The 26,009-nt window shown below is 37.8% G+C and overlaps 3 protein-coding genes across 4 annotated transcripts in view; 1 reads left to right on the forward strand and 2 right to left on the reverse strand.

Moving 5' to 3' along the window:
• Positions 1–8,011: 8,011 nt before the first annotated feature.
• Positions 8,012–11,014, reverse strand: LOC140983380 (UDP-glucose 6-dehydrogenase 1). Of its 2 annotated transcripts, none has more exons than XM_073450430.1 (2): positions 10,888–11,014; positions 8,012–9,930 (listed from the first exon to the last, which is right to left on the reverse strand). In XM_073450430.1, exon 2 carries the CDS (start codon positions 9,908–9,910, stop codon positions 8,468–8,470), a length of 1,443 nt encoding a protein of 480 aa, XP_073306531.1. In that variant the 5' UTR covers positions 9,911–9,930; positions 10,888–11,014; the 3' UTR covers positions 8,012–8,467. The 2 variants fall into 2 exon arrangements, with proteins under 2 accessions (XP_073306531.1, XP_073306523.1); XM_073450422.1 differs by lacking the exon at positions 10,888–11,014 and adding an exon at positions 10,623–10,873.
• Positions 11,015–12,476: 1,462 nt separating this feature from the next.
• On the reverse strand, positions 12,477–18,187 carry LOC140983395 (chaperone protein dnaJ 6). Its single transcript, XM_073450440.1, has 8 exons — positions 17,908–18,187; positions 14,125–14,223; positions 13,923–14,024; positions 13,527–13,586; positions 13,331–13,437; positions 13,173–13,255; positions 12,952–13,042; positions 12,477–12,853 (listed from the first exon to the last, which is right to left on the reverse strand). Exons 1-8 carry the CDS (start codon positions 18,028–18,030, stop codon positions 12,658–12,660), a joined length of 861 nt encoding a protein of 286 aa, XP_073306541.1. The 5' UTR covers positions 18,031–18,187; the 3' UTR covers positions 12,477–12,657.
• Positions 18,188–20,684: 2,497 nt separating this feature from the next.
• LOC140972352 (uncharacterized) overlaps positions 20,685–26,009 on the forward strand; it is a 6,726-nt gene continuing 1,401 nt past the window's right edge. Inside the window, exons 1-4 of the mRNA XM_073434800.1 lie at positions 20,685–21,065; positions 21,210–23,880; positions 23,944–25,514; positions 25,570–25,893. Of these exons, the coding sequence (XP_073290901.1) occupies positions 20,685–21,065; positions 21,210–23,880; positions 23,944–25,514; positions 25,570–25,893 (4,947 nt within the window). The remainder of the gene's footprint in view (positions 21,066–21,209; positions 23,881–23,943; positions 25,515–25,569; positions 25,894–26,009) is intronic.

Raw genomic sequence — 26,009 nt, forward strand, 5'->3', positions numbered from 1 at the left:
TATATATATATATTTCACATAAATTAACCTAGGACCACTGCAATAATTACATTGGTTTATTTCACTTTAATCAAGTTTTGGTTTAGGATAAAGGTTACGTGATCAACCTTTATCTCTCTATTATTGCAAGACCTTTTTCGAACTTTGCTTTTTACAAAAAACACTGATTAAAGGTAAAAATTCTGAGAACGGATTAGAACAAATGACGTTTCTTTGGCTCCCATAAATCTTTCTTATTCATTCATGCCTAAAAACACAGTATTAATCGAAAAATAGTTGTCCCCTTCGAATAAAAAAAAATTTCAAAATTATATTTATAATATTTCTAGTAATACAAAATCTTGCCTTCAAAGGCAATTTGAAGGCCCAGGACCAGAGACATTAAGGCCCAGTTAAAAAGTAAGTTTTCGGCCCATGAATATATATTTTAGACTGCGTGGCCCAATTAAACAAATTCTATATCTAACAGAAACCAAAATCAAAATTTTAAAAAAACAAATAAAAAAATAGTGAGACGGACGATTCAAGTACCTTGATACTTAAAAAATAAAGAAGATGAAAAAAATTAAAGATCCAGAGATTGAAAATTTTGAAGAAATTCAAGAATTTGAAAGTTGAAAATTTAAATTATTTGAATGATTGGTGATACTTATCGAAAATTTAGGGTCTGATTCTAACAGGTGAGGTTAGTCCCAGCGCAGGCTTCGAATTGACCCTAAGCCTGAAATCACGAAGAAGACCGTTAGAAAGGGGTCGGGAGGGTGTCCTGGCCTAACCCCTCCGACGCTCAAGTCAGATACTGAGGATATAATTGGAGAGTAGCTAAGGATTCTGCTGAAAAACAGTATAGTGAATGAATTGTACACTCAAACTCGGTATTTATAGGAGTATACATGGGCCTGTCACGGGCCCTCCACCTGTGTTATGGATGGGCCGAGAGTTTGGGCCTGATCTTTATGGGTCCATTCCTGGAATATCAATTGGTAATGTAAATAATATTTGTTAATTAGATGCCTATTTTGTTAGCTTATAGACCTTAACAATGTTTATTTCTTTTAATTTTAGGACTTATTTGGTTAGTATTTCATATGAACCGAGATTTGCTATTTTTAAAGTCTATATAGCTATTTTATGTAGGTTTTCTTATATAAATATGTTATTGACCATGATGAAAAAAAACATATTTGAGTTTAATACATCTGAGGTTTTCTCTTATCTTGAACATATCAATCATAACAAAATTCAATCTTGTGGCATTTGAAGAAAAGGAATTATCAAGATGTGGTTCATGTGGCATTCAAAATCTTGATTTATCATCACTGTGTGTTTCGTATACACGATGTGTGACGTCATCACTAATCCATCATATATCATCAATCTTCGTACATTTCTAAGAGTTGGATCGATGTTTTTATCCTATCAACCAGATTCAAAATTTTCGAGCCCCAATTCAACCTTCAAAAAAAACTTTTGTGGGACGATCTTACGAGTCAATTTTGCGAGACATGTCTCTTATTTGGGTCACACATGAAATATTAATAATTTTTATATCAAAAATATTACTTATTTTTTTAAATAACGGGCATGATTGACAGTCTCATGGATAAAGATATGTGATCTCACAAGAGATCTACTAATCTTTTTATTTGTTTAATAGACACTTTGGTTGGTTTTCGAGTTGTAGACAAATAATCTTTTAAAACACTATTCTTTTGTGACATTGGTTTGATTTTATCAAAGGGTTGTATCAGTTGTGCAATAAAGTACGCACATTGTTTTTTTTCCTAATCTGGTAGAAAGCAAAAGAGGTTTGCTTTTGGATTGAAAATTTGAAATAAGTGGATTTCTAACTTTCCACACAAATCTATCATTTATGTAGGAAGGCATTTCAAATTTCTCCTTTTTTCTATGTATTTTTCTTTGCAACGGTTTGAAAAAAACAACCAAACTACATACAATTTCAAATTCTTTCGTCGAAACCAAATCCGAATACAACATGAGATAATCTTGGTTAGCCAGTATGTGTTTTGAACGGTTCAGGTATTGCTGCGTCATTGCAATGAATTCGCGTATAAAAATCCTCTTTATTCTAGTATTGTCTTGATCATAAGCGATCGCACCGCTGCCCCGCGTAATCTCCTTTGCGACAACGTTGTGATCCTCGCTGTCGGTGTACTGGTCCCCGTCGACCACAATTGGTAAATACTGGGAAAAGATGTGGAATAATCTTCAAAAATTTCTTGTACCTTAAAACTTTTATTTTAGGTCAAAAGGTCTGGTGTTTGTGTCTTTATTCATCTACTGTTACTGTAAAGCTAGCCTTCAACTTTACTTTCTCAAATATCAAAATCTTGTCACATTTTACATGGGTTCTTTTTTTTTTTAGCTCATGTTGTGAAGTAACGAGTGAATTTGTCTACATAATTTTAGCATATAGTATTTTCTCATCATTTCCAGCAATTCTCTATTTCATCAAGAATTTGAAGGGAAAAAAAGAAACTTCCAATCAAAAAACACGTCAACTTTTCGATGGCAAATGATACAGAAAATCTTGTAAAATCAGCAGAAGAAAAAGAATGCATATCCTGGGATTGCCTATATTCTTGAAAATGGAGTATCATATTGTCGGCGGCTATAAAGTTTGAAGTAAATCAACGAAGAGACATTGGCTGCTTTTTTTACGACGCAATTCGAAGAAATTAATGAACAACAATAAATAGTAATGATGTTATTCTCCTCATAATGAATGTGGTGCACACACAAGAATACAAAACCCAAACGTCCCCAACTACTCTAAACAACAAACAAATCCACGAAAAACACACAAACACCAAACGGAAAAGTAAAATGACAAATCATATATCAGTACATAATTCAATGCCTCAAGAGTGCTACGGCGGAGAAGAGAACAGACGACACGATGACAGCACCAGAGATCGGCAGTGAGACGGCGCCTCCGACGTCTGGCGCCGGTGCCGGGGCCTGAGCGGAGACGGTGGCGACCACAGCAGCGAGGGCGTAGGCTAGCAACATCGCGGTCACGGTGCTAATCTGCGCCATCGGGGGGGGGGGGAGAGAAATTGCAGAAGCTGGCTAGGTAAGGGCGTGTTTGGGGGAAGTGTGGGTTGCTGTGATGGGATTTGTGGTTGTACAATTGCAGGGGTATTTATACAGAGGATGTGGGGACCCGGGAGGCTACTTTGACAGCTGGTGACAGATGAAGGGAAGATGGACGCGTCGTCATACGGCGTCGTATGGGCGGTGGACACGTAGCGTGGTGGTGGGGCTTGGGCTAGGCTGTTGGCTTGTCCTGTCCTCGACCCCTGCATGTGCCTTATTCGGATACCTCCAATTATAATGTCATCCCCTCTACGTTATTTTTTACTCCATTCTTCTATTAAGGCAAAAAAAAATTCTAATTTTAGAAAATTATAGTCGATGATTGATTTTATGCCATTATTAAACTCTATAGTTGGAGATTTTCCTCGTATTCTGGTCACAAATTACTTATTAGTCTTGAAACTTCTTGATGTCACCGATTTTTTTTTCTCAAAATTTGAAGATGATTAAGTTGTCGTAAATTTCTTACTAGCATTGAAACTTTCTGATGCCACCGATTTTTTTTTCAAAATTTCAAGATGATTAAGTTGTCGTTTGGTTGTTCATATTCTTTAGTGATGATGTCCAAGTCGATTGGGTGAGTTTTGTGGACAATCTTCTGACAGAGATGCGTACTTTTCCTGTTAATATTTTTGATTTGATAGGATAAGCACGGGTGGTCTGGCCTGCACTGTGAGTACTCTTGACCGGATAAGATGAGTTCGAGTGATCTGGCATGTACTATGAGCACTCTGGACCGAGTAGGATGAGCTCAGGCGGCCTAACACGTAAGTACTCTGGACTTGGTAAGATGAACTCAGGTGACCTGACTTGTCTTGTGAGTACTATGGACTGGATAGGATGAGCTCCAGTCGCCTAGCATGTACTATAAGTACTCTTGACCGGATAGGATGAGCTCATGTCATATTATCTGCATACACTCAAGAAGAAAATGTCAGTGGACGCTAGAAGGGTTTCTGGCGTGTCACTACGACGGTCAAGTTAGTAAATGACACACTAAGTAGAGAAAGAATTTATTGAATGCAATATATCACATCCCAAATAAATTAGCAAACATGAGTATTTATAAGAGAGAAGATGATCTCGATTGCAGCTCTTGGACATTGTTCCTGATTAGATATCTACCTATGTTATGTCTTCTGACAGTAGGCATGATGACCCATACTGCCACTGGTCTTCTCATGGGCATTGATTGTCATGTTAATGATTATGAGGTATGGTAACCCAAACTTATGGGTCTCGCTCTCATCTCCTCATGGTCGATCTGAATAGGAAGGAACCGATTTGGACGGTTCTTGTTGGTGAAAGGATAAGGTGAGCCCAGGTCGTATGGCCTGGAAACGTGGAGGGTAACATACCCCTCGATTATCCGTGGACATGATCCACATTCACTTAACTTAATCTTCTCGAGTAAAAATTAAAATTGTGAACGTAGTTGATGAGTTTTCCAAATTTTAGTAAAATACATAATTATGTAATAATTTAGAATATATAATTGTGTGTGATTTGTGCTGTGAATGGAAATAGTGTGAATGAATAAATTAAATGTTTAAATTTATAGTGGCGTGCATATAAAATTGAAGGTGTTTCAATTTTGGCAAAAATTTGTGTGAGACGGTATCACGGGTCGTATTTTGTGAGATAGATCTCTTATTCGGATCATCCATGAAAAAGTATTACTTTTTATGCTAAGAGTATTACTTTTTATTTTGAATATCGATACGTTTAACCCGTCTCACAGATAAAAATTCGTGAGATCGTCTCACAAGAGACCTATTCTTCAATTTTTTTATTGCATCAAATATCACGGCTCATGGGATCCACAGCCATGGGTTGGCAATGTTTCCCAATCTAACTGATATTTTCTCATCACCGGCCAAGAAAATCTGTTGTCATTACCTAACAAAACTTAATATCATACATTTGAACACACAACCGTTTGTCGTAAATGATAAAAATAAGTATGAATTATCTTAACCAACAATAAACCCACAAATCAAACATCATATAAAAAATTGTGAGAAGGTATTTTGATAAATAAAACAAACTTTTTTACAAAATGGTGGGATTAATTGTTGGATATATAGATGTCTTTTAGGTGTCAAAGATGGAATATTAGTCTTTCTTTTTCACATTTTTAGGTGCGACATCAAATTCATCAATCTCATTTTTTTTTATTATTATGATGCTAATAATGCATCTAAAAAAATTTGTCAATCACGGTGGAAAGTTCTTCATCATCGTCAATTATTTCGGAAGAGGACATCTAAATTAATGGACACAAATTATTCGGTAAGTGTACCTAAACCCATTTTCTAGACAGCTCATAATCTTAGATAAAATTTTATATTGTTCCATTAAAAGCAAAACTTGTAAAAAATTAATGAAATTTGTCATTTTCAGGTTCTTAAATTTATCGTAGATTTTTTAACAATAAAATATGATTTTTTCTATTTTTTTTTTAAAAAAGAGCTTAATTAGTCGTCATTGAGATCTGTGCCAGTGCGAACTTTAAATTCATTTACCACTGGAAATGTATATATAATTCTTTTGCTTTAACAAAATGCGTTACAACAATTTTCTATGCTTTGCATGAGTTCACATTGTCGACATGCCTTGCTTATTTCAATCCGAAGATTAGATTGCTAAGGGGATCGGAGAAATAAACGTGTCTTCTTGATAAAAACAGTCGAATTTCCATCTTAACAAGCAAATTTAACATCCAAAAATCAAGAAACATGACGGCTTTATATACATGCAAGAACTTGTTAGAAATGAAAAGATTGTGAAGATGTTCAATTCTTAAAACCAGGTGGGCCTTGGGAAACTTTTTTAGATTTATCGAGCTATTTGCCAGCCAGTTTCTCTGGAAGAGACAACATCTTCCCCAAAACGGTTGAAAGTTGGTTGATTTTATCTTGTTTTAGAAGGGATCATCAGTTGGCTCTTGACTCGCCACTCGCACGTCTCCATTTTCGGTTTCAGTAGGCTCACGCAGGATAAGTTCTTTGATTCACCATCATGAGAAATCTTTTCATCATATCTTTCTCTTGGTCTCAAGTTTGTCTTCTGTCAAGGAGATACAATCTAGTGAATTTGTGTACTACGAAACACTATTTTTCTCGAAAAAGGGAAGTAGATCTCTCTATTTTAGTTTAGCTTCCCTAACTTTGTTATCTTCGCCAAAATCGAAACTTTTAGGAGGTGGCCTTTTGCTCTTCTCCTTGGAATTGTTCGAAGAGGGGAATTTCACTGGAAGAAATACTGCGACGTGAAGAGTAACTATGGAGAAGACTTGGAGAGTGGAAGAGTGAAAAATATGCAGTGGAGAGATCAAGATCTGTTTATCTTGTTGATAAGTCCAGCCATATCCTATTTCATACGACGATTTAAAGACGGAAAGCTGACACTTATGAAACACTAGAATCTGAACTTACTGGAGCTCTAAATGCTTGTTGATGTGCAGCTATCTCAAAAATGCAGCAACCTTGAATAGGAAAAACAAGATGTTTAGCTACACAAAACTCCCGGAGAGAACTTCAGAATTCTCATTACTTAAGTTCGTTACCTAGTGACCATAGGTCTGATTTATACCCATATGGTAAATCTGAAACAAGCTCTGGACAAACCCCACAAATGATATTTGTAATGTGAAGATGGAAATTGTCAAGAGCTCACAAAGCTTTACAAGTTCCCCCGAGTATCTGGTATTCAGCATTACTGAGTAGTGTATACACAAGCAACAAGTAACCGAACGCTGTGCAAGAATATGATGCTTTTACCATCAATCTTCATGGTTTTTAGGTTTGTTACAGAGATGGACGTCGTTTTCTTTCTTGATGCATATGTTAGATAACTGGGAATTGAAAATTAAGATTCAGATAAGATAAACAGAACAAATAAACGAATCTGCTCATTGAAAAAAAATGCTTTACTCTCCAAAAAATTGTCTCACAAAGAAAAGTTTGGAATCATGCTCAATTACTAACAGGTCTCCTCCTTCACAGTTGTTTGTCACTGTGCATATACAATACAAATAATGAAAATGAAAAGCTTTCTTAAAAACCAGCTTCACTTAGGATTCTACATGACACCTCGTCCATCCAAAAATCTTTATATTCGACAACATTCGGATGCTTTGATTTCGCAAATGAATTCATCTGTGTCAGAAACAATGAAACATCTAAGTCCGCATCCATTTATTTCTTTTAAGCTCCCCTCAAATAAATCGCAGAAATGCCTAGTTCAATTGAGATAAAAGTTTATTGAAAAATACTACCGTCCATCTTTCCCTTTTATAGTATGCTTTGCATGAAACTCCTATCTATAATGTCCACTACCAAGGTCCGAGTACAGTGCAATTCATTGTGTTTTAATAAGCATTCGTTTTTTGTTACTTTTATTTTCGAAATTTCAGGATACATATTTCTAAAAGTTTTGAGGGTATGCATAGAAAAACAAGGTTTTTGTTTGATAAACACTACTAAATTACATTGAGTTAGCGATGCCATGTTATTTAGTCTACAATATGATAATCGAGTTAGATAATTATACAAATATAGAATATTTTGATTGGTGAACGAAAATTGATATGAAATAATTATTATATTTGGATATATGAAAATACTCGTGCAAAGAAAGAAGTCTTGAGAAAGTAACAGTAAACTTTGTTTGATGAAAAATGTTCTTGGAAATGAATGAAACAAAGCCTCAATAATCCATCCATACATCAACCAGTACCCACTTCACATTCACAAGAATCAGAATTTGATCCAACAAACATCACAAAGATCAATGTTAAGTTTTTCTTAGTTCCAAATTTCGGAAATGTATGTAATATTTAGACATCATTTACGAGCAACGTTACATAAAAATGAAAGCAAAAATGGTATGTAAAACTTGTAACCTCACATTAAATCACAGACAACAATAAATCAAGTCGTAATACTACAAGTAAACGACAAGATTAATGTCATCAACCATAATTTTAGCCCAGAAACAACATAGTTGCTCCTCTGACTACAGATGTATTATAAGAATAATAAAAACCTGGTCTACTTCTAAAATGAAAATGATGGGAAAAAAAAAAGGATCTTAGGGCATGCTTGGTGGAGAGAATATGGCGGAAATGAAATGAGCATTCTCATCTCATTCCCTAGAATCATACTTGGTAAGACATTAGAATGAGAATGTTCATTCCAATAGAAATGGCTCTCAATTCTTACCTATTTTACAAAAAATTATATGACTATATCTTCATAAAAATAATAATAACAATGATATAAAGTTTCCTTACTCAAAGTATGCCATTTGATTCATCGCGAGAAGTATAGGAGATATTCAATTTTTATGCAACAGCAGGCAAGTCCTTGATCCAGGCATCGAGTGGCTTGCCAATCGAGTAAACAATAAAACCAATCTCCCTGAGCTTCTGCACATCGACAATGTTCCTCCCATCGAAAACAAAGGCTGGTTTCTGCATATTGTCATATATTTTCTGGAAATCAAGTGTTTTAAACTCGTCCCACTCAGTAAGGATACAAACAGCATGAGCGTCTTTTGTTGCCTCATAGGCATTCCAAACGACAGAGACTTTCTTGACTGTGGTTGGGCTCATTGGCTGGAGATGAAGGGGATGATCCCAATCGAATTTGTTCATAGAAAGGTCTCTCTGGATCTGGTCCTCGGTGACCTGAGGGTCGTAGATGCTCAACTGGGCCTTGTCACCTAGGAGTCCTTGGCAAACATCAATTGCAGGAGTCTCTCTCGTGTCACCTGTATCCTTCTTAAAGGCAAAACCTAAGATGGCTATTTTCTTGTTAGAAACTGTGTTAAACATAGAAGAAACAATGCGGTTGACAAACCGGCTCTTTTGATAGTCGTTGATCTTAATAACTTGTTTCCAGTATTCTGCAACCTCGGGAAGACCATTGCACTCGCAAATGTAAACTAAGTTGAGTATGTCCTTCTGGAAGCAGGAGCCACCAAAACCAACGCTAGAATTAAGGAACTTGGGACCAATTCTCGTGTCCTTGCCAACAGCGTAAGACACTTGGGTAACATCTGCTCCAGTAGCTTCACATAGAGCAGACATGGCATTGACCGATGAAATTCTTTGAGCCAAGAAGGCATTAGCAGCAAGTTTGGAGAGCTCCGCGGACCATAAATTGGTGGTAAGGATACGATCTTCGGGAACCCAATGGGCATAAACATCCTTCAGCTTTTGGACTGCTTTAAGGCCTTCTGGGGTTTCCCTGCCTCCAATAAGAACCCTGTCTGGTTTAAAAAGATCTTCAATGGCAGTTCCCTCAGCAAGGAATTCTGGGTTAGAGAGAATCTGATAATTGATTCCCTTGCTGTTGTGAGTCAAGATTTTTTCAATGGCCTCAGCTGTTTTGACTGGAACTGTGGACTTCTCAACCACGATCTTGTCAGATTTCGACACATCAGCAATCATGCGAGCCGCAGTTTCCCAATATGTCAAATCTGCAGCTTTCCCAGCTCCGAGGCCCCTGGTCTTAGTTGGAGTGTTGACTGAAACAAAGACTATATCAGCCTCAAAGACATGTTTCTCCACATCTGTGCTGAAGAAAAGATTCTTGCCACGGCACTGCTTCACCACATCATCGAGTCCTGGCTCGTAGATAGGAAGCTGATCACTGTTCCAGGCATTGATGCGAGCAACAGAAATATCAACAACAGCTACTTCAATTGAAGGGCATTTGAGTGCTATCACAGCCATGGTAGGGCCTCCCACATACCCAGCTCCAATGCAGCAGATCTTCACCATCTTTTCTATGTTAGCGTGGCCTGGAAAATTGGAAAATCAACATGTGAGCATTTCACAGAAACATTCTCACAACCCTTATACAGAAGCATAATATTGTCCACGAGTCAGCAACCATAGAGTGGGCAGTAATAAGATAACACGAAATAATCACAATCTGTATTAGGAACATCGGGACGTTTTTGGCTATATAATATTCTAATCGCATGGACATGATTTCGTCAGATCTTAACATCATTCCAAATCAGCCATTTCACCGAGAAATATTGCCCCATGATACTGGAAGGAATAAATTCGTAGTTTCTCAACTAGCATACATATATTTCCACTTGGAATAAGAGGGATACAAATGATGGACCAAGGTATACAAATATCTATAGTCGGTTGCAAGAAATTAGATTACATTAATTATGAATTTGAATCTAATCAACCACAACTAAAAACTAAAAATCAAAACAAAATATATTCTGCGGTTAAAACTCAGATCTGATGCAAAAAATGAACGAGAAGTACGATGACACATGAAAAACACAAATTACTATCCAAATGAAATAAATTATACCAGGCAGAAATCATTGGATGATTTCAGCCATGCCTAATCAGACCAGATCTCCAAGTGCACCACCAACCAATTACATGTGATGGAATCCATACGACACATATTATTAAAAAAACAATTCAAATCAAACTGCAAGCCTCAGGCAGGGCAACATACTTAAGCTTAGCGATGAATCTTGCATTTTTCAAGTTCTAACAAAAAATTTTGATATTTTTCATTCGATCACCCCTAACTCCTTCATACCAGCGTAGATCTAATCACTTAACTACCAATAGGACAGAAAATCAGGCACTAAATTAGAGATCGCTGAAATCACATCCGACCGCGAAAGCTGCATTTTCAGATCACACCCAATTATCAAATATCAAAAGCGAAATCAACCATGGAGCTAAATCAGGAGTACGAGAAGCTGAGACTTTACCTCTGGATCTTTGAAATGAACACGCGCTTGGATTTGTGGAGAATGAAATTCAACGGAAGCAGAGACATGGTTAAATAGTCGTTGGGTTCAGGATCTACCCGGAGAGTGGGATGAATTGATAATAAAGCCCCTCTCGTTTGAAACCATGCTATTTTCAACCCCTTTATTTTATTAATAAGTTCCATAATACATCAAATTATAAAAACTAGTAATTATTATCTAATAAGATGGAATATAAAGTAGAATTGAATATTATTCAAATGTTTGGTATTGATAATTAGATATGAAATAAATTTTATAAAGTAAAACAATATATCCTCCTAAAAGTAAAATGACATTTTAAATTTCAGATCTCGATGTGTATTATAAATAATTTTTATCATAATAGATTATCCTGGTAAATAAGTACGAGTAAGCATCTCTTGTTAAAATGTGTATAAATTTAATTATTTAAATCATATAACAATCAATGTATCAAGTGTCTACCGCTTACAGTTTTTAAATTTTTTATTTCTGATGGTCAATGGGACAATATATTTTTTTTAAGTAATAGGACGCGAAATATATAGAGTCAAATGTAAATTTGTGGCCATTTGAAAGTGGGGAAGGAGTGGTATACGCGTTAGGGGTGTCCGTGCATGCTCCACTGTCGCGCATGATTACTAATACACGCTGAGGTGCACCCTGTGCTTCGTGGATGGTTCTCCTAATTTGTAAAAAATTGATTTAATGATTGCATTAACCAAATTTTAAATAGTTTTTTTTTTGGAGTTTTATTTAATAATATGGAAATGCCTGCAAAAAAAAAAAAGATATTTTTTTGAAGTTGAAAATGACATTTAATGCTTACAATTCCCTTATTTTTATGGCATGAATGTACCTCGTGGACTGCGATTTTTAAAGAAAGAATCATTATTTTCTTCAATAGGTAGCAAGAAATATAATATAGTTGATATAATAATAATAATAATATGGACAAATTTCACCAGACAATGAATGAACGGTCCTACCAAACTTTAAATGGGAAAAATGCGATGAAATATCTATCTATGCCATAAAAACACATGCATAAGTTATTTCAAAATTATAGCTTATTTCCGATTTAATTAATTAAAAGAAAAAAAATCGGTAGATTCAATTTATAATATATTCATTTTTTATNGAAACCGAAGCCAACAAACTTGAAACATTCACGCGCACCCACAGACAAGTAATTCCCTCAACCACATTAATCACGACATTATTTATCATATCTAATCTCATCAATCCAACTAAACGCAATCCTAATCAATCGAATGCAAATAGTCAATTGTACATTTTAAACCAATATTATTTTAAAACTGCTGGCTGCTACTTGATCTGATGATTAATCCCACAAATGTCACAAGCATTAGAACATCAGGTAGACTTGTCATTTATATTCCATTTTGTCTATTATCAAGTTATTGTTCCCAGGAACATGTTTTGTGCAAAGATAATTAATAAAAAAAATTTGTGGTAGAAAATAATTTTATCAAGGAATCATTTTTTTACTGAGAACATCAATTTCTATATAGTTTCTGATAAACTCCTACAACATGCATAAAATCTATATAACGAATTCATATATGAAGGGCCATCGTCGCAACCATCACTGTTCGTGCAGGCATAAACTCTCATCTTTGACATGAGAAGTTGCCACATTGTTGGCATATGTATCATACACAAGATACAAGAACATGCACAGAATTCATAATTTTTACAGAAATAACAGAGTTAATTAGAGTGCAATTACTTTCCTTTGGAAGTCCTCCTACTTTCGAGTTTTCTCCGAGCAGCTTCAAATTCCTCCTCGCTTGGCTCTGGAATTGCCTCAGTTCCACCATATTTTTGAACTAGAGATGAGAACATTGAATCAATTTTGCCTTTCCTCTCATTCTGTCGTTGAGCTATTATAGCATACAAGTCTTCTGAGTTTTTCTTTGATCTGCAAAGGCGTTCATGAGCATACAATTTTCTCAAAGGTACACTTCAAAAAAAAAAAGATACGTTATCAAGATATATTGGAGAAGTAAAGATACTGACTTCTTTCTCAGTCTCAATGGACTTGTGGGAGGTTTTGACTTAGATACTTTCTTAGCCCATTTCTCGTATGCTTTGGTTGATTTCACTTCTCCTATGAATATGGTAATGGAAAAACAAGGCGGTCGGTAGTTTGCACAAAATTGAGAAAAGAAAGGTAAAAACCATTAAAATTATTTGCAAAGTTAATATAAACTCCATCATAGAAATGGGAGAGATCTCACCTGCAGATATAGACTCATCAATGACATCCTTGAAGCGATGGGAGTCTAGTTTAGGATCAGAGCAAAGCATGCAGCAGAAAAGCCTGAAAACAAATGCAAACAGATAATGATGTGAAAAGTTTAAATTGACAGTCAAACAACACGCTAATTGTATATACCTATCCATGTTTCCCTTGAGTTCTTTGTATAGCTCAAGCAAATCATTTCTCTCTGAATCAGAGCCTCTGTAGTTAGCTTCAAACTCTTCGATATCTGCCTCAGTGACCTATAAACGATATCCATATACTTCATTTGATGAGTACAGCAGAATCAACAATTATTGGAGAAAGTCATCAGATAGCAAAGGCCAATAACCTTCTTATATGTGGCTCGGAAAAAAGCCTTTAAATTCTGAATGTCATCTCCTGCTAGTTCCTGTTAATCAGCATAGTTATGTCAATTAAGTTTGAGGATCCTACGGTGTTGGACAAACTGCCATAAGAGGTGTTAGTCGTTTTTCAATTCTATAATGTATGAAAAACTTATGATGTTATAAAATATTAAAAATACAGTAAATTAGTAGTAAAAATAATCCAAACAACTTGATGTTCAAATCTTTCATCAGTGCAACTATTAGAATATCTAAATGCTGAGGGTGGATTTTGCTCATACATTATTCCAGTACACACTTTAACCTTTGTGAATGGTGTCGGAGCTACCACAATCATTTAACAAGTAACACCAAGAACAGCAGGTAGGACTGTGACTTACAGCATCATCAACACAGCCAGTCTGGTCATACACAGCACGTTTTTCCTCGTCACCAAGAACAGACATAACCTTTTGCAGATGCTGAAACTTTTCCTTGGCCTCCTAGAGAAAGAAAATGGAATAACAAAAATCTTGAACAAGACCAATGATTTCTCCGCTGGAAAAGAATCAAATGCAGCATGTTTAAAACTACAAAATTTACCTCATTATTAGGATTTTTATCAGGATGTAACCTCAGAGCCAGCTTGTAATAGGCTTTCTTTATTTCTTGCTGGGATGCAGCTTTGTCTACACCAAGAATCTAAAAATGATGAAGTCCAGCCAATTATAACTCCAAGCTCAATATTTAGCTCCACGCACACACACACACAAACATAAAAGGAAACCATAAATCATCACAGTTACAGCTTAAGCATGGAGTTTTTAACCGTGTGTTTAGCGACATGGAATTTGAGAGAATTTGATAAGATTTGGAATTGCAAATACTTTTAAAGTGTTTGGTAAAATAAGAATGTCATTTAACTAATGGTTCTAAAATCCGCTAAGCGCTAGTCTGGCGTATAACCTAGGTTGCGTAGGCCGGAACTAGGCGTCGCTAGGCAAATTCCACGATATTAAGAGACTTGTAATGGTCCTTAAACTAAATTTCAGCCCAAACTTTGTTAAAATCCAATTGACACCTGGTTCATTTCTCCTGCTTAAGGAGGATCAGAATAACAGGCAATGCAAAAAAAAAAATTTAAAATAAAGATAAAAATTACCTTTAAGATCTGGTTCGATTTTTTTATGTGTGCAGGAGTAAATAGACAAAGAAGATGAGAGTCGTGTGTTAAGGCAAGCGCAAGCCAACAAATTGTGGTTTTAATTGGGTTTTCAATCCCAAAAAATTAAAAGCACGAGCCTATAATTCTTCCTTATGTCATGTTCTAGTTTAATTCGGCTTTCAAAAATTAAAAGCACAAAAAAATTTCCCATTAAAACTTTAAACGCCTAGGCCCTCCTTGATTCATGGAATTTGAGTTTTAGTAACAATAAAATTATTTTTAGAATTAAATATATACAACTTACTTATAAATTTTAAATCTTTTTAAAAAAATTTACAAAAATTCGATAAATTATTTTTTCCCCTTCAAAACAACTTCATTCTTTACAACACTAAAAACTCGGTTTATCAAAATTTGGCAACTTTATTTTTAATTTCATTTGGATAAACTTTATATTTTTTCATTTCTTAAAAAAAATATTTGCTTTATTCGCGTATTACTGTAATATATAGAAAATATCTATGCCACATGAGGTTCAAGTTTTCTTGTGGATTGTGGCTTTGGGAAAACTGCTGACTTGTGACTCGCTGCAAAAAAGATGGTATGTCTGTGCTTTATGCCCGCAATGATGTAGCTTATGCTGGAACCAAGAGGAAGATCAAGACCATCTACTGTTGCATTATTCCTTCACGAGTGGAACATGGATAAAAGTTTTGCAAGAATTGAGTTTTGAATGGACATTTCTAAGAAAGGCGCATGACTTGTTTCTTTTGGAGCCAAGCTTACTTACCAGGAGAAGAGCTAGGAACTTTTGGTACTTAGTAGTTCATTGCATCTTTTGGTCGATTTGGTTGGAGCAGAACAAAAGAATTTTCACAACATCAGAGTCTACAAACGAGGTCTGGAAGAAGATCAGATTCAGAATTACGACTTAGACGACTAAGTTGTCAGAGTTTAATCACTTGTTTATCTCAGATCTAGTTAAGGATTGAAAATTTATATGCTATTGACGACACTATAGTAGTAGTTCTTTTTCTTTGCGGAGTGTTTTGCGGATTTCTCATCCATTTTTTAGTAATTTTTTCTATTATTCTAATAATATTATCGTTTTCAATCAAAAAAAATTCCAATTCCATGAATTCCAAATCCAATTCCAATTCCAAATCCCATTTTTGTACATCCAAACACACCCTAACGATCAAATTATAGATTGGAGCGAAACCAATAACTCTAAAAAGGCATAAAATACCCATCAGTAGAACTCGGTCATCCGTAAGAAGATTTCCCTTGCTTTAAATAATTGTTCTCACACTCAAGTTTTAGAATGCAAGTTTAGTCCTGTATGAGTCAATGGTAGCTACGTCAGGAGGTCTAATGCATAATTGTGCTAAATACCAGTAATTCATTCACTTCTTATGACTGAAGTTTTTATGGAAAGAGAAAACACCATTCCAAGGTTAATTCTAGGAAAGTTTGAAAAGTATTGATGAATTTGGAGACTAATAGTTATATAAAGAATATTACGAGGCGGTGAAACAATGCAATGGGCCTCCTACAGTTGATATCCCGTACCACTAGTTATTGAATCTTTCTGTGGTGTAACCATGTCACATGTAGAAATAAAAAAACAGAGTATAGTAGCTATAAGCAGTACTGAGGTAGGATAAAGGGATGTAGCTAATGGGGTGCGTGAAATATTATGGTTTAATTTAATACTTGAAGAGGCAAAGATGAACTAGGAAGCTCTAATGAGACCGTTTTGTGATGATAAATCAGCAATTAACATTGTGAATAAGCCCAAACAACACGATCACACAAAATATTTTGTGGTTGATATACATTTCATTAAAAAAAAGTTGGAGAGTGGGATCATCCATCTGCCATTCATCACATTTGAACGACAAATAGCATATCCCTTGACAAAGGACCACGTCAGACCCAAGTTTGAAGATATAACTACCAAGTTGGGCATGATAGATACTATGCAACAACTTAAGGGAGAGAGTGGATAACTTGGAATCTGTAAATATTTAGGATATAAGGATATTATGTTATCTTTGCAATATCTTGTATTATTTGTTTTCTAAAATTAAGGATAGATAATTGTGTATAAATGCAGCCTCTTTGTGTCTAATTATTTATTCAAGAAAGTAATAATATTACAGTAGAGTAATACCCTAGGCTCTACGTCACACATTTCTTTGAATCTGTCCACGAGGAAGAATGTAGTCAGAAAAGCCCTCAGCAAGTGAGAATCCGGGTGATATGTTGACTGAGTCCTTAGTCCTTACCTGTTCGAAGCTCGAGTATTGTATGGAGCTGCTGCATTGGTTGGAAGATAAAAGTCTAGCCAAGGTGGAGAATTGTTAGGCTGGTGGCTGAGATTTCATCTTGGGAAATGGTGTGATCAAGGGTTTAAGAACATGATTATATGTTAGTCAAGAACTGGCCGTTGGACGTGTTAGTTAGAGCAAACTTTCTGTTTGAGTTTGAAGTGTGTGCTTAATAAGATCAGATATACTTTTCATATCCATTGTATCAAGAATCCATTTTACTCTCTGAATAGAAGTTCTTTGTGTTCCCCTAATCTTTCTTCGTTTTATATACATATATATTCATTTGAATTTCAGAGCCACGCATCATAAAAGATCTTGCAGGAGGGCGTATTTTTTCTAACGATAGTGATACAGAAAGCAAGAAATAATTAAATATCTAACATTTCATGAGATAAAACGTTTTAAAACCTTTGGAATTAGATGGATGCGAGATAAGGCAATTTAGGAATATCCTCAATAAAATCTCTTAACATATCAATGCTGGATTACATTACAAATCTCAATCTTTTAACAGCCATCAATACGCAAAAGATCAATGCCTTTTCCAGTTTATATGCCAGTTTGATCCCAAATAAATTATGGCTTTCCGTTCTTGTGGAGAATTCTGGAATTTTCGAGGTTGATTACCGTTAATTTTCGATACAATTTGACAAAACACGAAGTTAATTTTCACCCAACCCTTTAATTAACAATGTAACCTCAGAACATGATGGTCCAGAAGCACCGATTTATTAGGTTTAAAAAAAAATAAAACAGGTCAGCAACAAAAGTTCAACTTTTTTCCTGAAACCTACTCACATTAAATATGATTTTTTTTAAAAAAAATACAAGATTAAATTAAACTCGTGAAGAAGTTGAAAAGAGAAGATATACGAAATAACAAACCTCATACAAGCTTTTCTCGTTCGAGGAAGACGATTCGCTAAAATCTTGCTCATTTTCCTTCGTTTCCACCTCTTCTTCCTCACAATTCGCCTCCAAAACCCTAGTCTTTCTACTCCTCCCCATTTCAAAAAAATCTGCTTCTGTTTGATTCAAAATTAGGATGAGATTACATTTATAGTCGGTGTGAAGAAAGAATCATTCTTTCCCGCCTTATTACACCTCGTTTTCGCTTGTTCCCGCTTAGAGGTTTCCTTGGGTTAAATCTAGTACTTGGTTTGTGCTATATGACATATTACCTGTATTATTTATTTATATTTTTATTTATTTTCATTTCATGTTTGATGAATCATATTATTATCACATTATCTCAAATTAATCAATCAAATCAAACATTATATTCATTATCATTATTATATGTTTTATTATTACAAAATATTATTTATCTATATACTATTTTTCTCATACCACGAACCAAACGATACATTAAACAAGTTATTTATATGATCGTCATTTTAAAGTTAATTAAAATAAAGTGTAATACATTTAGGTATAGTTTGGTACAATGGATAAGAGAAGGATCGATAAATTACTTAATCGCCCTCAATATATAAAAATCTTAAACATTATCGTTCTCTCATTTCACCGCCCCATCAAATAAATATTTTTATTTATTTATATATATTATATAATATGATGATTATATAAATGAACTCGAGATAATTATATAAATGATTTTTATAAATCTCAATAAAATTATTAGTATCACTCGATTAACCTTAAAAATTGATATTTGACTTGACTCACAAAATCAATAGCTCAATTATCATATTATATAATATATAAAATTAGGTAAAAATAAATAAATCATGCAAGCACTGTCGGCGCATGAACATATAAGAAATATGAACTCAAGCAACAAATTTTAAATTATAAAATTTAATATGATAAGGTTAATTTTATCATTACAATCTAATATATAGATTTAATCACTCTTATTGAAATCATATCAAATATTAAATATAATATCTTTCATCTTATTTACCATTAACTTATCTTTGTATTATTTATCACATGTTTATCCTATCGTAGATATCAAATTATGCTTTGGTGTACATTAACATGATGAATTGACAGAGGATGTTTTTTGAGAATCATATAAAATTTTCAGCGGCCCACAAAATCCTTAGGCCCGTAAGAAAAAAGGTGGACTTGGCTTTAAATTAGATATTTTTGGAAAATCATTTTCAAAAAAATGCCTTGCAACCCTTTTACATAAATTTAAAAGCTGTGTTTTCTTTGAAAAAAAAAATCTAAGGATATTTTGGACGTAACATAAAAAATAATCCTTTCTTAATCATAACATTGATTGACTAATAGGCAAGGTTCTAAAAAGCGTGAAGCGTCCCGAAGCACGGATGTCAAGCTCCAAGCTTTTCAAGCTTAAGCGAGATTAGCACAGGCTTAAGCGTGAAAAAACGTTTTTTATCTTTAGTGTAATTGTAACTATCTCAAACCAATAAATAGATAAAATAATACATAAATATGATAAATTTAAGTCTGATGCATTAATTCTCATATTTATAAAATCATAAAAATATCAAAATTACAATCTTTATTTGTTTTTGCAACTAGAACACATTAAAAATGTTAAATATTTGTCAAATCATTATCAGACACGATTAATCATAATTAAAATTAAAAAACAAACATCTAAATTATAAACCTAATTTATTATTTTAAAATAAAGACATACCTTCAAAATAAAAAAAATTAAAAATAAATAGATGCGATTAATTGTACTTAAGCACGCTTAATTAAACACCTTAATTATGTTTAATTCGGTCAAACTGCGCTTTCTTCGAAGCGGGGCGTTTTTGCCGAGCTTTAAGCTTAAACGCACTTAAGCGAGGCTTAAGCGGACTTTTTGAACACTGCTAATATGTATTCTTATTTTTGTATAAATTATATAAAAATGGTATTGATTAATACACATTTTTACTAATTCCATTTAAATCCAACGTGGTAGATTATGTTTTTTTTTTCCTATGAAATATTATGTTTTGAGTTCTACAAACAATATGAGTCAAGAGAAGCAAAACAAGCACGTAAATTTGGTATATGATGGGTAATGACCCAATTTAAATACTCAACTTGATACCCATGGATGAGCCCATCAAAATCCAGCCCATATTTAGGGCCCACAGGTGAAGGGCCCATGAGAAACCCAGGTATTCTCCTATAAATACCAGGTTTGAGCGTACGGTTATTTCATTCACTATATTGTTTTCAGCAGCACCCTTAGCTGCTCCCCCCATATCTCCTCAGTCTCTGACTTGAGCGTCGGAGGGGCTACGCCGGGACACCCTCCCGGCCCCCTTCTAACGATCTTATTCGTGATTTCAGGCTCAGTGTAATTTAAAACCTGCGTCTGGACTAGTGACACTTGCTGGAAGCGGACCCTAAAATTTCCCATGAGTATCACTTGGCGCCGTCTGTGGGAAAACTTGAGTTGAGACGTAGAGATGGTAGGCAGGAAAGGAAGTAGAAGAGCTACCTCAGCATCATCGCGTCCTCAGAGGGGACCCGAACAGTCTCATGTTGAGACAAGACATGAACAACCGCGTCTTGAGACGAGACAGGAACAACCTCGTCAAGAGACAAGAACCGAGCAGCCCCTTCACGAGACAAGGGTCGAGCAAACCCGTCCCAATGAGAACGTGGGGAACTTGACCCTGGAGCAGTTGGGCCAATTTATCACCCGGACAGTGGATGAGGCCATGAAAAGGAATCAAGAGTCTGTGTTTGTAGAGGAACAGGCCGCTCGTCAGGAACGTGAGGAAAATGTTGAAGTCCACCAGAGCAGGGTGGAGGAGACGCAACCCCTCCCAACTGGGGAGATTAGTGAGATGGGGGAGATGTGGAAAGAGATACGGAGGTTGAGGGAGCAGGTAGGAAGCAGAGCGCCGGTACCCAAGAGAAGAAGCCCTTTTTCACTAGCCATCTTGGAGGAAGGGCTTCCTCCGAATTTCCGACAATCTAACATTGGTGAGTATGACGGACATACTGACCCCGAGGAACACTTGGGGAGATTTGAGAATGCGGCTTTGTTGCACCAATATTCAGATGGAGTCAGGTGCAGGGTGTTTCTGGGCACGTTGGTGAGGTCAGCCCAGCAATGGTTTAATACCCTGCAGCCCAACTCTATACAGTCTTTTGAGGATTTTGCTACAGCTTTCTTGCACCGATTTGCCAGCAGCAAGAGGCATCAAAAAAATTATTTGAGCTTGTTTGTGATGAAACAGCAAGAGGCTGAAACTTTGCGAGAATTTGTCCAGCGTTTCAACAGTGCAGCGCTGGAGATACCAGCGGCTACCCCCGACATCATGATAAGTGCTTTTACCCAAGGGCTGAGGGGGGGAGAATTTTTTAAGTCGTTGGTCAAGAAACCTCCGTCGAGCTATGATGATTTGTTGGCTCGGGCGGAAAAATATGTGAATCTAGAGGATGCTCAGCGGTACAAGAGGATGGAGCAGCGGCCTGGGGGAGGAAGAGTTGAGGGGACGGAGAGAGGAGGAAGGAAGAGGGGTGCGGGCGAAAGGGAGGAGGACAAAACTAGAGGTAGAGGACAATTCTCCTCACATGTTCCTCTGAACAGGAATCAGGATAAAGTGATGGCGGTAAGGGAATCAGGGGAGAAGGGGGAGAAGTCGCAGAGGGTGGAGAGCAGTACTAGGCTTCCACCGCTAGGCAGGCAAGAAAGATCTTCATCCAGGGATGAACCGAGAACTCGTTCATCATCTAGACGAGGTCGAGGCCCTCCCTGGATAAATCAGAGGGTTGGAGAATGGAGGAGAGAAGATCGAGATCAAGATGTCCCTCGGGAACCTGTCGAGCCGAGGAGGGGAAGGAATGAGGACAACCACCCCACGAGAGGAATGATTCATATGATATCGGGAGGTGCTACTGATGGAGATTCCGGGCGACCTCGGAAGGCGCATGGAAGAAGGTTGGAGAGCTTTGAAATATCTAGGGGTGCAGACTTACCCCAGGATCCGGTCATCAGTTTTGGGCCGGAAGACCTCCGAGGCGTTGTGGCTCCACATAACGATGCCTTGGTGGTGACACCAACCGTTGCCAATTACGATGTGGCACGAATCTTTATTGATAATGGAAGCTCAGTGAATATCTTGTTCAAGAGCACTCTGGATCAGATGAAGGTGGAGGGATTTGAGTTCGAGCCGATCTCCACTCCTCTATATGGGTTTGCAGGACATGCCATCCCGCCGTTGGGTCAGATTGTCCTTCCTCTATCTTTGGGACATGAGCCTCGGCGGGTAACGAAGATGACAACATTTACTGTGGTGGACACCCCATCCGCTTATAATGGAATTCTGGGGCGACCAGCCCTAAAGGATTTCAGAGCTGTAGCGTCCACGTATCATCAGAAGTTGAAGTTTCCTGTAGGGAAGGAGGTTGGAGTCTTATGCGGGGACCAGAGGGTCGCGCGTCGGTGTTACGAGGGGATAGTGAAAGAAGAGGGGAAGAGGGCGCGTGTGGAGGTCAATATGATCAGAAGGGGGCGAAGCGGGTTGCCCATAGTAGTGAGGGAGGTTCATGAGGTGATGGATGAGAAGCCGGAGATCGTGGCATTGGGGCCCGATAAGAAGACGCTAAGGATAGCCCCTGACCTTGACCCAGAGATCAGGGATGAACTCATTACTTGTTTACATGCTAATCTCAGCGGGTTCGCTTGGTCAGCCCAAGAGCTCACAGGGACGAGCCCCGATGTAGCAGAACACCGATTAAACATTTTACCAAATTCTCGTCCCGTGAAGCAGAAGAAAAGACACTTCGGGCCCGAGAAAGATATAGTTATAAAAAAGGAGGTGGGAGAGTTGCTCAATGCTGGGCACATTCGAGAGGTACAGTTTCCTACTTGGCTCTCGAATGTCGTTCTTGTTCCGAAGAGTTCAGGGAAGTGGAGGATGTGTGTGGACTTCAGAGATCTCAACAAGGCATGTCCTAAAGATTGTTATCCTTTGCCTCGGATAGATCAATTGGTGGACTCCACAGCTGGACATCAGTATTTGTGCATGTTGGACGCTTATCAAGGGTACCATCAGATTCCCTTGGCTGTGGAGGATCAAGATAAAGTGAGTTTCATCACCTCTGAAGGAACTTTCTGTTACGTGGTCATGCCCTTCGGACTCAAAAATGCCGGAGCCACGTATCAGCGATTGATGGATAGAGTCTTTTCTGAGCAGGTGGGAAGGAATGTCGAAGTGTATGTGGACGACATCATGGTAAAATCAAAAGACTCAGCCCAGCTCATACCAGATTTGGTGGAAACCTTTGCCACCCTCAGATCCTACGGGCTGAAGCTGAATCCTCAAAAGTGTATCTTCGGGGTGAGGAGTGGAAAGTTTTTGGGTTATATGGTGACAGAGAGAGGGATTGAGGCTAACCCCGAGAAGGTTCGAGCTATCCAAGACATGGTTTCTCCCCGAGGACCGAATGATGTGCAGAAGTTGACGGGGAGGATCGCAGCGTTGGCGAGGTTTATCTCGAGGTCTGCTCACAGAAGCTTACCGTTCTTCCGGACTTTGCGGAAGGCGAAAAAATTTGAATGGGGTCCGGATTGTGAGAAGGCTTTCACAGAATTGAAGGAATATCTTGCCGAGCTTCCTGTCCTGGCCAAGCCGGCAGCTGGTGAGCCTTTGTGGGTATATTTATCTGCCACTGAAGGAGCTGTGAGTTCGGTCCTTGTCAAGCTAGATGGATCCGTTCAACAGCCGGTTTACTATGTTTCGCATGCACTCAAAGGGGCAGAGATCAGATACTCAGGGTTGGAAAAATTGGCTTTGGCTTTGGTGATGACAGCAAGACGTTTGAGGCCATATTTCCTATCTCATCCAATTGTGGTACTCACCAACAGTCCATTGGGGAAGATCTTAACTCATTCAGATATGTCTGGTCGTTTGGTCAAGTGGACTACTGAACTGGGAGAGTATGACATCCAGTATGAGCCGTGAACAGCTATTAAAGCACAAGCCTTAGCCGATTTTCTGGCTGAGACCGTGCATCAAGAAAATGAGGACCCTTGGAAAGTATACGTGGATGGTTCATCTTCGAAGGAGGGAAGTGGGGTGGGAGTGGTACTGATTTCACCGGCTGGGGAGGAGGTGAAGTTAGCGGTAAGGTTGGACTTTCGAGCATCCAACAATGAGGCAGAGTATGAAGCTGTGTTGGCAGGACTTCGAGCAGCCAGAAACGTGGGAGCTACCCGGGTACTTATTTTTTCTGACTCACAGCTGGTAGCACAACAGATGAAGGGAATGTATGATATGAAAGATGAAAAACTTATTGAGTATGCTCAAGAAGTGGACAGAGTCAGAGAAAAATTTGCAGAAATTACATTTGAACAGATTCCCAGGAAAGAAAATGAAAAGGTGGACACTCTAGCCAAAATGGCTGGAACACTGGGAAGTTGGAAGACTAGAGATGTGGTATTCCAAGTTGAACTCACACCTCACACGAGTTCACCAGCAGTTGAACAGGGGGAGGAGGATTGGAGGACTGGCATAATTGATTACCTGAAAGAGGGAAAGCTTCCTGATAACCCTCGCGAAGCTCGTAAGTTGAAGACAAAATGTTCGCGTTATGTGATGATCGGAGAAGTGTTGTATAGAACGTCTTTCGCAGGGCCGCTTCTTCGATGCTTGAGTTATCAAGAGGCTGATTATGTACTCCGAGAAGTTCATGAGGGGTGCTGTGGAAATCACTTGGGGGCTTATGCGTTGGCAAGGAAGGTGTTGCTAGCCGGTTATTCTTGGCCCTCAGTGCTGCATGATGCTCAAGAGATAGTGATGTCTTGTGATAGTTGTCAACGTCATGCCCGGTTGCATCACCGGCCGACCGCGATGATGAAGGCTATCACGGCCGCTTGTCCTTTTGACCAGTGGGGAATGGATATTGTGGGGCCTTTTCCTATAGCTCCTGCTCAGAAAAAGTTCTTATTGGTGGCAGTTGACTATTTCTCGAAATGGGTGGAAGCAGAGCCGTTGGCAAGAATCACTGAGAGTGACGTTCTGAAATTCTTATGGAAGAATATAGTGTGCAGATATGGGGTGCCTAGAAGATTGATATCTGATAATGGGAGACAGTTCCAAGGGCCTAAGCTCCAAGCTTGGTGTAAAGAGATGAAGATCCAACAAGTCTTTACATCTGTAGCTTACCCGCAGAGTAATGGGCAGGTGGAGATGACTAATCGGACGCTGGTGCAGGGTCTGAAAGTTCGACTTGGCAATGCTAAGGGAAATTGGGTTGATGAGCTACCAAGTGTCTTATGGGCATACCGAACCACCCCAAGAGAAGGAACCAAAGAAACTCTTTTCAGTTTGGTCTATGGTAATGAGGCAGTGCTCCCAGCTGAGATTGGGTTGGAATCAGCAAGAATAATGTTTTATGACGAAGACAATGATGCGAGACGCGCCACTGACCTTGATCTTCTGGAAGAAAAGAGAGAGGCTGCCAGCATTCACATGAAAGCTTATAAGAACCGTATTGCACAGTCTTATAATCGGAGGGTCGTTCAGAGAAACTTCCAGGTAGGTGACTTNGAGTAATGGGCAGGTGGAGGTGACTAATCGGACGCTGGTGCAGGGTCTGAAAGTTCGACTTGGCAATGCTAAGGGAAATTGGGTTGATGAGGTACCAAGTGTCTTATGGGCATACCGAACCACCCCAAGAGAAGGAACCAAAGAAACTCCTTTCAGTTTGGTCTATGGTAATGAGGCAGTGCTCCCAGCTGAGCTTGGGTTGGAATCAGCAAGAATAATGTTTTATGACGAAGACAATGGTGCGAGACGCGCCACTGACCTTGATCTTCTGGAAGAAAAGAGAGAGGCTGCCAGCATTCACATGGAAGCTTATAAGAACCGTATTGCACAGTCTTATAATCGGAGGGTCGTTCAGATAAACTTCCAGGTAGGTGACTTGGTCCTGAGGAAGGTGCCAGAAGAGCAGAGAGGAAAGTTGGACCCAAAGTGGGAGGGTCCCTTCAAAGTGATCGAGAGGCTGAGCTCTGGAGCCTATTACTTGGA

Source organism: Primulina huaijiensis, chromosome 1, assembly GCF_012295235.1.
Source record: "Primulina huaijiensis isolate GDHJ02 chromosome 1, ASM1229523v2, whole genome shotgun sequence".
NCBI lineage: Eukaryota > Viridiplantae > Streptophyta > Magnoliopsida > Lamiales > Gesneriaceae > Primulina > Primulina huaijiensis.